The sequence below is a fragment of the Pygocentrus nattereri genome, chromosome 5 (genome assembly GCF_015220715.1).
Source record: "Pygocentrus nattereri isolate fPygNat1 chromosome 5, fPygNat1.pri, whole genome shotgun sequence".
NCBI lineage: Eukaryota > Metazoa > Chordata > Actinopteri > Characiformes > Serrasalmidae > Pygocentrus > Pygocentrus nattereri.
Window position 1 is genome coordinate 49,170,920 of NC_051215.1, and position 15,000 is coordinate 49,185,919.

General features: G+C 42.2%; 1 protein-coding gene across 4 annotated transcripts in view; it reads left to right on the plus strand.

Annotated features, from left to right (window-relative positions):
- The window catches only part of bnc2 (basonuclin 2), a 283,842-nt gene that overhangs the window by 170,337 nt on the left and 98,505 nt on the right, over positions 1-15,000 (plus strand). Inside the window, exons 1-2 of one of the 4 annotated variants that reach the window (XM_037538467.1) lie at positions 14,038-14,211; positions 14,719-14,817. The exons of 2 other annotated variants lie outside the window; for them this stretch is intronic. Coding sequence is in view for 1 of the 2 variants with exons in the window: in XM_037538466.1 (XP_037394363.1) it covers positions 14,200-14,211 (12 nt within the window). In the remaining variant the exon portion in view is untranslated. Of the gene's footprint in view, positions 1-14,037; positions 14,212-14,718; positions 14,818-15,000 lie in introns of those variants that run through there. One more of the 4 variants, XM_037538466.1, reaches the window with a different exon arrangement.

Consider the following 15,000-nt stretch of genomic DNA (forward strand, 5'->3'; position numbering starts at 1 on the left):
AGAGAGAGAGAGAGAGAGAGAGAGAGAGAGAGAGAGAGAGAGAGTAAAGGATGTTAACTACTAATTCTAAAAAGCTTATTTTTTATGTTCATTCTTCTATTTCTGTTTCGTTCTTTCTTCTGTGTATGTTTACTGATAAATATTACATTGTAAGTAGTTTGGTATTTACTGGGAGGTGCTGATTGAAAGAGAAAGAGATAAAGAGAGAGAAAAGGAGAGAGAGAGATTGGGAGAGACAAAATAAAAGAAGAGCAAGAGAAAGAGGGATGAGGCAGAAAGCAAAAGAGAGAGGAGAAAGAAAAGGGCGAGAAGAGAAAAAGATGAAGACAAAGATGAGGAAGATATAATGAGAGAAAGAGAAGGAAAGTTAGGCAAAGAAAGAGAGGAGGGAGAGCGAGAGATTGAGGGGAGAAACAGAAAGAAAGAGCAAGAAAGAAAATGATAGTCAGATGAATTAAAACGGTTGGCTTCTCTGTGTGTGTATCTTTGGTGTCACTGTCCTTGTTTACTCACACTGCCACAGATCTACTTACTCACACACACACACACGCACGCGCACACACACACACACACACACACACACACACACACACACACACACACACACACACACAGCTCCAGTCTGCATTATGCATGACACTCTGCTTCACTCTCAAAATCAGCAGCTGCTTCACTTAGGAGTGAAGGATGTTAAGGATGCTCAGTGTGTGTGTGTGTGTGTGTGTGTGTGTGTGTGTGTGTGTGTGTGTGTGTGTGTGTGTGTGTGTGTGTGTGTGTGTGTGGGTCACTGGTATTTGCCCGGAAGGCGAGGTTACGGAAACAGGTCATTTACACTGTCCCTGCCCAGCTGTTAGACAGAGAGAGAGAGAGAGAGAGAGAGAAAAGGAGCGACTGAGAGAGAGATAGAATTAGAGGGAGAGACAAAGAAAGAGACAGGGCTATAGGCAGAGACAGAATTTTTCTTTGAATTTTAAAAGTTGTGTAGTCTATATAAGGCCAGAGTCACTCTTACTCTTATTCTCTCTCTCTCTCTCTCTCTCTCTCTCTCTCTCTCTCTCTCTCTCTCTCTCTCTCTCTCTCTCTCTCTCTCTCTCTCCTCTCTCTGTCTCTCCCTTTTACACACACACATGCAGAAAGAGGACCTCTCTTATCTGAGGTGAATAAAGTGTATGTCTGATGTGCTTAGAGTGACACACACACACACACACACACACACACACACACACACACCTAAAGCACTCTACTCTCTCAGTCCCTGTCATGTACACCACAGAGAGAGAGAGAGAGAGAGAGAGAGAGAGAGAGAGAGAGAGAGGGAAAGAAAGTGTGTGAGGAGAGATGGGCTGCCGCTTTGTTCCTGTAATCTCTGTCTCAAAGATACACACACACACACACACACACACACACACACACACACACACATACACACACACACACACACACACACACATACACACACTGCCCTGATTCTACATTTTCTTTCAGCCAGTTTGTGACGTGTTATTGGGATCAGCTTTCTAACACCAACACAAAATTACAGAAATACAAATCTCAGTAAGTTCAGATGAAGATAAATACAGTTTACGTCAGGTTATATCTTAATGTACTAAATAATGATCAAACAATAGTGTGTTGTTATTTAACGCATTTTTGAGAAGCTGTGTATCTGTTACAGTAATCAGTGAGTCCACCCCCCCCATTACTAACCTGTTGCTGCTGAAAACAAAGCAATAAAGCAGGCGGCCTGTGTTTGTGTTGGCTGAGGCTGAGCAGAGATAAGAGAGAGCCGCTGATTAGAGGAGAACTGACCACAATGCCTTCACACATCTGCAGCAAACCTTTCACCACATACACACACACTGACAAGGAAAAAGGATATATCCTTAATGTGTGTGAGTGTGTGTGTGTGTGTGAGTGAGTGTGTGTGTGTGTGTGTGTGTGTGTGTGTATTGCACAATGTGCCTTTGTCACACTTCAATTTCATCCAGGGACAACATGACACATCAGAATCAGAATGAACTTTGAATGAAATGTGAATCAGAAACAGAATCACCTTGTGAATCACTAAATAAGAATTTAAATCAGTATCAGAATCACAGTCCCAGTGAAAATCACGCTGTGAATCACATTCCAGTTCAGAATGTGATTCGGAATCAATCAGAATCAGCTTCACAATCACATTCAGAGCCAGAATCACAGTTTGAGTCAGAATCACAGTCGGAATCAGAATCCAATTTAAAATCACATTCAGAATTAGAATCACAATCACAAATACAGATCTGATTCAGAATCACTGTCTTTCTCAGAATTGCCCAAATGATTTATGAGGAATTAATTTTGGTGTCTTGTGACAGCCTAAACTGGAAATACGTTAAAAAGCAAAATCCCATTGATTGTATGGGAATGTTGCATAAAAATATTCCAGTTCCAGTTATGAAGCCACGGTATGCTCCATCATTTGTGTCTATACATTTGATTGATGCTGTAAAAGAGTCTGTTTGAAGGAGTGGTGAAAAAACGGCAGAATTTAATTAGTTAAACACAGATTGGGGAGAAAAGGCCAAAATAATATTATGTTTAAATCTAAAAGGGGAATGTGGCCTGGATTCAGAAGCTGCCTGGAGAACGCAGAGCTTTTTAAACATTTAAAAACACTGTGGCGTTTTGTGTTTTTAAACTTTTTCCTTTTAGCTGAAGAGTGTCCTCCTGCCAGCTGTCACTGTGCTAAAGGACTGTAGTGCATGCCAACACACACACGCGCACGCAGGCACGCACACATGCACGCATACCCGCACGCATGCACGCACACACACACACACACACACACACACACACAACGAGCTCATCAGTTTACACTGCACACACATACTTTTCCTGAGTGTGTATAATACACAGGCGCAGCATAACTAATAATAATATAAATAAATCTGCACAAGCATAAACAGTTTACAGTACTAAATATGTTTGACTTTAGAACACTGACATCATATTTCATTGCTAATTCCAGTTTGCAGATGCTTTGAAATACATTCAAATGCACTGAATGCAGTGAAATACTTTCAATTTCATGCTTTGCAAAATCTTAATTTTATTGATTGATATGCATCGAAATGCATTGACATACACCGAAATGTGTTGAAATTGGGTACATTAGGAACAGATCAGTAGTGTAGCGGTATTTGGATAGGTGGGTATATTATGCCCTTAACCACAAACACACATTTCTCCACATTTGAACACTTTGATGAGACATTTCTGTTTTAAAGCTACACTGTAAATTAGGATTAAAATAATAACAATTAAAATATGAAAATCCCAAATTACCCATAATAATCACTTCCATAGTTAAGAACGTCTTTCTACTATTTTGTTGCTATATAGAAGATAAGTAGTTGTGTTGTGACGGCGATGATAACGCAGTTCTTCATGTATGGTGTGTGAAAGTTGAGAATTGGTTGAAAATAATTCACATAATGTGCTTTGATGTGTTTGCTTCATTCTCTCACTACTGAGATTAGCTAGTTTCTAGCTTGCCAACATTACATTACAGTGTCATCAATGACAATGTGGTACAACTGCAGCGTGACAACAGCACATCAAAGAACGCGGCACTAAAACACACGAAGCCATGCATTTGTTATATCACTCTTAACTGGATGAGCATCTTTGTTCTCGGTGATCAAAATCAAAATCAAATATGAAATACAGGCACTCAGAAATCACTGTTGGTAGAAGTTGGTCTGTGCTATATACCTGCGTATACGCACCACTACACCCCTGGTGCAGATAGAGAAGTATGCAGGAATACTGTCAGGTGTGTCACACGCAATGATGAGTAAAGTCTTTTTTTTTTTTTTGGATTACGGTAGGCTACTATCGTGATTAAAAATTTCAGCCCGGCTGCCTTTCTAATTAATTAGGGAGGAGAGCGGCAGCCCCAATTAGTGTGAAACGAGGCACTGATGCTTATCAGTCCGCTGCTCCAGCTGCCTCTGCTGCATGGCTGCACTGTGGCCTTCCCCTCAGGTGCACACACACACACACACACACACACATGCATATAAGCACACACACCTATACACTCACACTCACCAGCCTGATAAATTTCACATGACACCCAGCAACAGTTCTGTGGCTGTAGGCAGCAGTGTGCATGCTCTAATTGCCCACTGACCTACTGCTACACTACTGCTATGTTTAATCAGAGACACCAGCCACACACACACACACACACACACACACACACACACACACACACCCATGTCAAAAGTCTGGTCACACCTTGTCTTCTGAATCTGAATTTTTGTGCTGTTCAATGCAGTAAGAAAAAAAAACCATGAGTTAGGATGACCATATTTTGGTCCTACAAAAAGAGTACGCTGGGGACAGGAGGGTGGCCCAGGTCAGACTGTAGACTTCAAATGTCAACATTAAAGCAAAAGCAAGTCCTGGACTTTTTAGAAATCCAGGCTAGACAGTTTTTTGGTCCCAAAAAGAGGATCCAAAAGAAAAGATATATATGGTCATCTTACATAAAAGGCCCATCACAAGCGAAACTGCATTCATCTTAGCCCCTTAAATTCCCAGGCTTTTTACATACTAAGGGTTATTGTTCAGTAACGACAGTGACTTTAACGCAAACTGGCTGAGCTATTCTTAAGTTGTAAAAGTGTGTCGTACAACTTTGGACCCAGCAATGCTTCACAGAGCAGCACTAGTGAAATAAATCATCCCCACTAGCTGTAAATAAACTCATAAAAAAGAGACGACATACGCAGTGAGTCATGAAACTGTATTAGGTGGCATCTTCTAGGTGCTGATAGTTGAATTGGTCAGGTAGCCTAACTGCTACTTTAGTACTAACTTCTTAGTACTAACCACAGAGCCACTATACTTTCACAAGCGTACAACAATATATTTATATACAACAGTATATTAAGCCGCTGCTCCTCCACGTTGAGAGAAGCCAGTTGAGGTGGTTCGGGCATCTGGTAAGGATGGCCTCTGGACGCCTCTCTAGGGAGATGTTCCAGACATGTCAGACGGGGAGACCACGAGGAAGACCCAGGACAGGGAGGGATTGTATCTCTCGACTGTCTTGGGAACGCCTCGGTATCCCTCCGGAAGAGATGGAGGAGGTGGCGGGGGAGAGGAAGGCCTTGGCCTCCTTGCTTAGGCTGCTGCCCCCATGACCCGGACTCGGATAAGCAGTTGAGGATGGATGGATGGATGGATGGATGGATGGATGGACAACAGTATAATTATAGCCACTAATGTGTTTTTACTGTTTAGAGATCGTGAGTTAGCTAGTTTGCTAACTGCACCAGAACAGAGGATTCCTTTGTTGCCAGTCTTCCAGTCCAGCCTCTGTCAAGTCTATTTCCACCCACTCTACGACACGGTGATGAGACACAGGAGCTCATTCAGTGCAAGACTCATTCTACCGAAATGACCACAGAGCGCCACAGGAGGTCATTCTTACCTGTGGCCATAAAATTCTGTAACTCCTCCCTCAGTGTGTGATTCACTGCGCAGGTTCATCTGTGCAAAACTCAATACCAGACTGTTCATATGTGATATAATAATAATTGTGTGTGCAAAAACTCAGAGGGACAATAATTTAAATCATTTAAATAATTTGAACTGCTTTATTCTAGATGTTTCATATTTACTATCACAGTCACCGCCACTTTACTGCATTCATAAGTACTTAAATCTCGTGTGCATATTGCAAATTTCTCTTTATCTTTGTTTTAAATTATTAAAGTGTTTATTCTTTTACATAAATGGCTGCAACTGTAACAACTGCAGTTTCCCTCTGGGATCAATAAAGGATTCGGATTCTGATTCTGATTCACAAGGTAACACAAATGCAAACTCCAGATGTCTAGTCTGACTGCGGCTTAGAGCAGCGAGGTGCTAATCTTTTGGGTATTTATCTTTGTGAGTGTCTTCCTTAAGATGAAGAGCAGGCTTTGTAATGATTGTATTGATGATGATTCCATACTCCAAACTATTGTTGAAATGCCAGATGAGTGTTTGTAAGGTCATGAACTTAATGCTTCTTGATCACAAACACTATTCCAGCTCATCCAAAAGCTACTGGATGGATCTCAGTCACTCCACAGCCCAATGCTGGATTAAACGGATGTTGGGCGGATGTGCAGCTGCTCCAGAGCATTCCATTCCATTAGCAAAGCTTTTCTCGAGAGATTATAAAAGCTGTGTGTGCGCTACTGAAGACCTGTGTCAGCAGAGGGTGCACTTTGAAGTATCTGAACTCACTCGTCAGAAGGACTGTCTGGATACTTTTGGACAGATACGGCAACTAGCTAGTTGACTACCTAGTCATAGCAGAGCTTGAGGCTTCGGGCTGCTCTTGAAGTTGTGCTTCTCCCAGCACAAATCCGCTGGACTGGGCGCTTTTCAAACATGTGGCTTTACTGCCTTGGCACCCATAAAGGCCAACCACCTGAAAAAGAGCAAAATTACACAGCGCACTCTTTTTTGTGTTTTTTTCCCTCTTCCTTTCTTAAGTGTCTGCTTTAATGGAGGGCAGAGAGGAAAGTTGAGATGAGAGGGATTGTTTCTGTCTCCTCGACTCCGTGTCACTCTGCATTTCGTCCACGGGGATGGGTGTGTGAGTGGCTGGGGGTGGCAGCGTTTGCTGACTTTGTGAGAACGGACTAGCCTAGCCTCATTTCCACTTCAAGAGAGAGTCTGAAACATAGCATCAGCAGCTCCTTCCATCAGCCTATCTCTCTCCCTCTCTCTCTCTCACACACACACACACACACACACACACACACACACACACACACACACACACACACACACACACACACACACACACGTAGTGTATCCTACAGTTGGGGAAAAAAACCCGCTGATGCTCTCTGTTTTTCTCTGTGGTGCTGAAAAACAGCCAAAAACAGAGAGCTAAAGCTCTGCAGCACAGAGAGGGGGGGGGGGGGTCAAGAAGAGATGGAGTAGGAGAAGAAAGAAATGAGAAAAGAAAGAGAAGAAGAGAGTGAAAAGAAAGAAAGAGACCAAAAAAAGAGCAGAAAAGAAAGAAAGAAAGAAAAAAGAAAGGATAGACAGTGCAGCAGGAAGGAAACAAGAAACAGTGAGCAAGGGAAAAGAAAAAAGAGCGAAAAAGAAAGAGAGGAGGGAGCAAGGCAGAAAGTAGGGAAAACGAGAAGTAAGAGAAAACGAGAGAAGGTAAGGGGAAAGACTGGAAGGAGAGCTGAAGAAGGGAAAAAAGAGAGAGAAAAGAAAGATAGAGGTAGAGAGAAAGATAAAGAGGGAGAAAGAGTGAGGGAAAACAAAAGAGCAAGGGAAGAGAGGTAGAAAGATGAAGATAAAAGGGACAAAGAAGAGGCAGAGAGAGAGAGAAGGAACAGATGGAGAGAAAGAAAGGAGAAGGAGAAAGGAGAGAGGATGAGGGGATGGAGAATGAGGACAAGCAAAGCAAGAGCGATGGAAGAGATAAGGAGAGAAGAAAGAAAAAAAGGAAGAAAGGAGAACGAGGTAGAAGGAACGAGATTGAGAAGAAAGAGAGAAAGAGAGAGAGAGAGAGAGAGAGAGAGAGGGTAGAGAGACAAGTATAACGAGCAGTTTAGACTTATCAGACAGAGAAATCCGTCCATCTACTCCTGCAGTGGTTCAGCCTTCAAGAGTGTGTTTGTGCATATGGTCGTTAATCCGGCACGGAATAAATCAGCGATCAATAGCAGTGGATGAGTTATGAGCATAAGAGCGACGGAGGGAAATATCAGAGCTGCTGTTCGCTCAGGTCGCGTGGTAGATGGAAAACAGTTTGAAGCGTTTTATTCAATGGGAGGGTTAATTAAATAAGGACAAACAAATGAACCCTGATTAAGGCTACTCACATACGAGACATCAAGAAAAAAAAAACTGGAAAAGGGGAAAAAAAAAAAAAAACACCACCACAGTCAGGATCTGGTGTAATTATTTTCCAATTCCTGTTTCTGACATTTTGTCGACATGAGTAATTAATTTAGTCTTTCTATTGGGTAAGTCCAAAGAGCCCAATTAGCATGGCTAATATTGCTGCATCTTGTAAAAACATCGTTTTTTTAATACTGGGGGAATATTCAAATGACTCGCCTTCATTATTCAAATGTCTTAGCAAAGTCATCACAAGGGATGACAGAGAGGCGGGAGTCATGCAAAAAACAGGAAGGGGGGAAGGGGGGGGGGATCAATCTGGGGGCCAAGCACTACATACACACAACTAAGATGAAAATTCATTATTACTACTTGGATGTCTAGAACGTAAACATGTTCTGCATACAGGTCTGTCAAGGAACAGGGTGGGCTAAAGTTTCTCCGGCTGTTCAGACGTAATGCAGGTAAAGCACTCAGTTCTGTAGGCTAGCTGTCTTTTAATACAATGGACCGGTTTCATTTACGTGCTCTGCCCACAAATCTGTCCTTTCCTAGCTGCGGTGGTGAGTTTGGATGAGCTTTACAGAAATATTTTCTGCCATGCTTTTGTAATTTAGTCCATTTCTTTAGATAACAATATGTCAGGCAGTGTCATTTGAGGCAAGTGTGTGATGATTTAAAGGGGGGTTCACACTGTACCCGATTTTTGCAGACCTACACATTCGTTTCAAGTTGTTTTCGACAAGAGACGTGTAGTTTGGATGTGGTTTATGCATCCTGCCTGGCAGTCTTCAGCTCGAAGAATTCAGCAGTCTGTGTCATGAGTGTTTTTTCTGTGCTGACCAATGCGATCAATCCCTCTGTGACATATATATCTATATCTATATCTATCTATCTATATATATATATGTGTGTGTGTGTGTGTCTGTGTGTGTGTGTGTGTGTGTCACGGAGGGCCTGATATATAGACATACATGAATGTGTGTGACATAAAAAATAAATAGATTAGATAGATTAAAATATATATATATATATATATATATATATATATATATATATATATATATATATATATATATATACATATATATAAAGTGATATTTCCAAAATGTTAACTTTACAGGGGAAGATAAAAACGTACTTTACTTTTAATGTAAGTCAATGGAACCGGACGTTTTCTAGGTCATTTTGGGTCATTTGTTTTGGTCCATTCATCATAAGATTTGTGCACAATGTAAAGGCCAACAGACATTTTTAAAATTAGTCCAAAAACTAAAATACATAAATAAATAAATCAGCCTAATGAGAAGCTGTAGCACACAACCTCTCTAAATAAACATCATTTGAAAATAAAAGTAATCATATTATAACTGAATTATGGGGGCGGGGGCCCTATAACGGTAGCTACAGAGGCTGCCTATGATCCAAGTTCTCAAGCCCAAGTTCTCAGAGTTCTCCCCCCCCCCTCAATCAGAACACAAAGAACCCATTTGAGGCTGGAGTCTGGAGAGAACAGGTGAATTCAGTTTAGTCTGATCTGTGTGGTGTTTTCTACCAGGAAAGGTGGAGAGGGTTTCAAACAAAATGTCATAACTGTAAGCAAATCTAATTATGAGAAAATTGATGAGGACTGATTTAGTGCCTTTGTCAAATGCTGAGACGTGTTTTGTGTGTATGTTTGCAGCTATGAGGCTAATGTAGCTAACAAGTCATGGAAGCTTATTAGCAATAGAAGCTTCTTCAGAATCATCGCATACTTGATTCATACCATGTTCAGTTATTAAAGAGTCTTAAACAGACTTACTGTTCCCTAAAAAATTGGGAACAGTACACACTAGTACATTGTGCACATTAGCATAGCTGAAAACGGTAACAGCTTCCATGTTGACGCCTGTATTTTGTTTGTACTTTTGTTTGTTTTTATAGATAACAGTATTTATGTTAGATAAACATACGATTATTATCACTACACACACACTTTGTATTATGACTGAACAAATTGTGTTTATTGGAAACACAGTGAGAATATGGAGCACCAAAAACATTCCTAATTTAGGGACAGCTTTACTGTTTATTGTGTGTGTGTGTGTGTGTGTGTGTGTGTGTGTGTGTGTGTGTGTGTGTGTGTGTGTGTGTGTGTGTGTGTGTGTGTGTGTGTGTGTGTTTTCTGGTTTCATGCCCCTCTCCGGTGTGTTTTTTAATGAGTGTGTGTGAGGACCCACAGCAGAAGTGCAGAAAAAGAACATTCAGCCACAAAGGATCCAGTTCATATAGGCCTGCAGAGTAAATATTACAAAGAGCTAGCACATGTTGAGGTATGCTGAAAATCCAGCACACACACACTGAGAGAGAGTGGATACGAGGACCTGCTGCAGCACTTAAGAATGCACTTTTTACTGAGTGTGTGTGTTTGCAGAAATAGATAGAAAAGAGAGAGAGAGAGGAGAGAGAGAGAGAGAGAGAGAGAGAGAGAGAGAGGAGTGAAGAGAGACAGAGAGAGAGAGAGAGAGAGAGAGAGAGAAAGAGAGGAGTGAAGAGAGACAGAGAGAGAGAGAGAGAGAGGGGGGAGTGAAGAGAGACAGAGAGAGAGAGAGAGAGAGAGAGGAGTTAAGTGAGAGAGAGAGAGAGAGAGAGAGAGGAGTTAAGTGAGAGAGAGAGAGAGAGAGAGAGAGAGAGAGAAAGAGAGGAGTGAAGAGAGACAGAGAGAGAGAGAGAGAGAGGGGGGAGTGAAGAGAGACAGAGAGAGAGAGAGAGAGAGAGGAGTTAAGTGAGAGAGAGAGAGAGAGAGAGAGAGAGAGAGGAGTTAAGTGAGAGAGAGAGAGAGAGAGAGAGAGAGAGAGAGAGAGAGAGAGAGAGAGAGAGAAAGAGAGGAGTGAAGAGAGAGAGAGACAGAGAGAGAGAGGGGAGTGAAGAGAGACAGAGAGAGAGAGAGAGGAGTTAAGTGAGAGAGAGAGAGAGAGAGAGAGAGAGGAGTTAAGTGAGAGAGAGAGAGAGAGAGAGAGAGAGAGAGGAGTTAAGGGAGAGAGAGAGAGAGAGAGAGAGAGTGAAGAGAGAGAGAGAGGAGTGAAGAGAGAGAGAGAGAGAGAGAGAGAGAGAGGAGTTAAGTGAGAGAGAGAGAGAGAGAGAGAGAGAGAGAGAGAGTGAAGAGAGAGAGAGAGGAGTGAAGAGAGAGAGAGAGAGAGAGAGAGAGAGAGAGAGAGAGAGAGAGTGAAGAGAGAGAGAGAGAGGAGTGAAGAGAGAGAGAGAGAGAGAGAGAGAGAGTGAAGAGAGAGAGAGAGAGGAGTGAAGAGAGAGCGAGAGAGAGAGAGAGAGAGAGACAGAGAGAGAGAGGGTAGTAAAACATCCAATCCCGGCTCTTTACTGAGCATTACTACGCACATGAATATAGGTGAGGAAAGAAAACGCCATCATCACAACTGTACATGTACTACAGTGACTGTGTGTGTGTGTGTGTGTGTGTGTGTGTGTGTGTGTGTGTGTGTGTGTGTGCCAGGCAATGTGTGTGAGCTTGTTTTGTTTTTCCCCTTGCTTCAGCACATCTGAGAGACGTTTCTGGAACTGCAATGGCCTGTCAAAACACCCTCTCTCTCTCTCTCTCTCTCTCTCTCTCTCTCTCTCTCTCTCTCTCTCTCTCTCTCTCTCTCTTTCTTCACCTCTCTCTCTCCCTCTCTCCTTCTTCTTCTTCTTCTTTTTCTTCTTTTCCTCTCTTCTCTCTTTCTCTCTGGCTCTTTTCTGTTCTCTCCTGTCTTTTTCTCTTCTTTATGTCGCTCTTCTCTTTCTCTCTTTTTTTCTTGCTCTGTATTTTCCTCTTTCTCATTCTCTCTCCTTTCACTCTCTCTCTCTCTCTCTCTCTCTCACACACACAGCTGGTTGTACTTATGCTCTCTCTGTGGTAAAGTGTGTGATTCATTAGCCCTGGCCGTGTGTTTTGCACCAGTTCTGGTCATGTTATTGTTAGGATGTGGTAAAATTATAAATATGGGATGCAGATTGGTGTGTGTGTGTGTGTGTGTGTGTGTGTGTGTGTGTGTGTGTGTGTGTGTGTGTGACTCGTTAAAGTCTGGGCCACTGCTTGTTTCTCCTGATTGTGCGGCAATAAAAAAGTCTGTCACAATTTGTAGCGCTAATGACTTAATACTGCTGCGTCTGGAAGACATACAAACATCCATCGATAGCTTTATAATTGCATCAGCCCATCTTAGTCAAATGAAGTGGGGCATTGTAGGGTCCAGAGTGGGGGGAGTTTAATTTTGTTGGATCGATCGCATGATTGCCGCTCACTTTTGTATTTGTATGTGCAGAATCAGCTTTTTTTTACCGTTAACTCTTAGTGGAAAGTTCTAGCAGGACAAAGACAATAAACGTCCCAAATTAGTGAGACACCGTACTAAAAATGCAATATTTTGGTTAAAAATCAGGTGCAGTCAAGCGTACTTGACCAGCTATGGCTACGTTTACACAACAGGGAAAAGTGGCCCAAATCCCATCTTTTTCCTCATGTGTGGCTGTGTGAACAGCATAAAACAGTCAATTCCGATTTGAGATGCTTTCATATGTGGCACAGAAATCCGATCCGTATCCAATCTGTGGCAATGCGACTCAGTCTGAACAGCCAGATTGGAACTCATACGACTTTTATGTCAGTCCAACTCGACATTTGTCATCGTTTCGCGCTGCTGAGACTCATAAACATTTAGTTTGATGTTTCAGTACCGAAAAATTAGAGGAGACTCATCGCAGCCGCTCCGTGTTTGAAGAGGTTTCAGACGGAAAGGCCGAGCGCAGTCGGAGGAGGCCGAGGCTGCAGCGCCAGAGAACAGTTTAAACAATCCGAGGACACGAAGTAAAAAAGTGCCTTTACATGCCTTTTTTATGGCGAACTGGTTGTGATGAGCCCAGCTGTCAACCACTGGAACTTCATAATCCCTCCTGTGATGCTGGCGAAGACGAAACCGGGAACGTCTAGCGTTTGCAAGCCGTCATGACTGTTTACCTCTGGACGAGCCACGGGAAGCGGGTCGGTTTGGGAGCTGATCTGTTCAGACTGATGTCGCATACACATCACATTTAAAAGAGAGTGTGAACAGCCAAACAAAAAAATCGGATTTGGTGAGAAAACCAGATTCGGGCCACTTTTACCTGCTGTGTAAACGTAGCCTAAGTGATGTTTGGTGTATTTGTTTACTTTTACCTAGTTTAACCAAACATCTTTAGTTTTAGCAAAGGCAAGTAATGAAAGCTTATATGCCACCAATTAACATGGTGCTAACTGCAGAGTAGATCTTTAGGAATTCAACGAATTTCGGAAAATGTGTGCATGATTCAGGTGTTGAGATGAGATTGAGTCATCTGGAGTGACTTGCTGTGAAATTGTTTATTGGAAAAAAAACGCAGTAACTCTTTTTCAATGGAACTAGGGGTCACAATGTCTCTAACACAAATGTTTATCCCAAGTGACCAGTGAACTTGCATGGGTGGTCTTTGTTTGTGGTAAATCTTTGGCAGCTATTTTGACTTACAGCACCGTGCACATATAAAATTAAACAATCGAAAAAGAACTAAGGGTATGAAATCCCCCAGTGCAGCAGGGGTCTATACCCCTGCTGCTTATCATTGTACATGTTGACTTTTGGCTCCTGTACAGCTGCTTCAGAGTGTCACATTTTATTGGTCAGTGCTTTTTCATGGAGATTATACAAGCTGTTTGTGCAGTTAAACACTTGTGCCAGCATTGAGTGCACCTTAATGAATTAAGGTAGAGTGATTTGATTGATTATACTGTTTTTTTAATACATTTTTGTTAATTATTACAGTTTTAATTTGGGACCTTATATGAAGAATATTGCAATAGGTCAAGCATGCAGTTTGGACTACAATGGAATTTTGCCAGTTTACCTGTTTGTGCGTGTGAGCATGTGTGTATGTGTGGCGGTTGTGTGTCTAGTAGAGTGACCTGTGACACCTCCACTTCATCCTCTCTATCTCTGAACTTTGTCAGGCTTGATAAAGGGAACACATGGACTTTTCTTTCTTTTACACACACACACATACACATACACACACACACACACTGACAGCAGTGGGAGGGACACAGTTGTCACTGTGGTAATGGAGGAGTCAGAGTGAGTCCAGGATGACTGACTCTCTCTCTCTGGAACCTCTCTTCTCTCTCTCCCGGTTCTGGGGTCAGTTTAGTCTAATGAAGCCCAACATTTTTAAGGATTATGTTTTTTTAAGTGGTGAAGGAAACTGTTACATTACTGCAGTACCGGATCTGTCAGCATTACCATGCGGTCTCAGGTAAACACACACACACACACACACACACACACACACACACACACACACACACACACACACGCACGCATGCATGCATACACACACACACACACACACACACACACACACGCACGCATGCATACACACACACACACACACACACACAAGCACGCATGCATACACACACACACACACACACACGCACGCATGCATACACACACACACACACACACACACACACATATACACACACACCTGTAGAAGCATTCTGAATGTTGTCTATAGAACTCACAGTTATGTTGTTATCAAAAAGATTGTCCTGTTTCACACACACACACACACACACACACACACACACACACACACACCATAGTGTTACCAAGTGTCCAGTTTTTAGTATTGTTGGTACTGTACATTGTAATGTCCAGTTAAGCCTCACTCTAAATGCACTGCATTTGTTGAAGTAGATGAAGTGCAGTTCTACCCCTGTCACTTCCCTCTCTGTGCCTATTTGTCACATGTGTGCAGACGGCGTTCTAGGCATTAAGCGATTATGTCACCCCACGTGGGTAAGGGTATTTGATTGGCATATTTAGCGTATGTTATGGCAGGACTTGGGAGAAAAAGGTAAGTGATCCTGTTATTTCTCAATTACAGCTACTTTCCAAAAGCTATTAAACATGATAAAGGCTGTTTGCACGGCACAACCTATAATGTTCATCAAGGAAAACATGAAGTGTAAAAACTGTATAAAACAAAAATAATACAAACCAAGCCAGTCTGGTTGCATGGACTGATTCCCTAACTCAT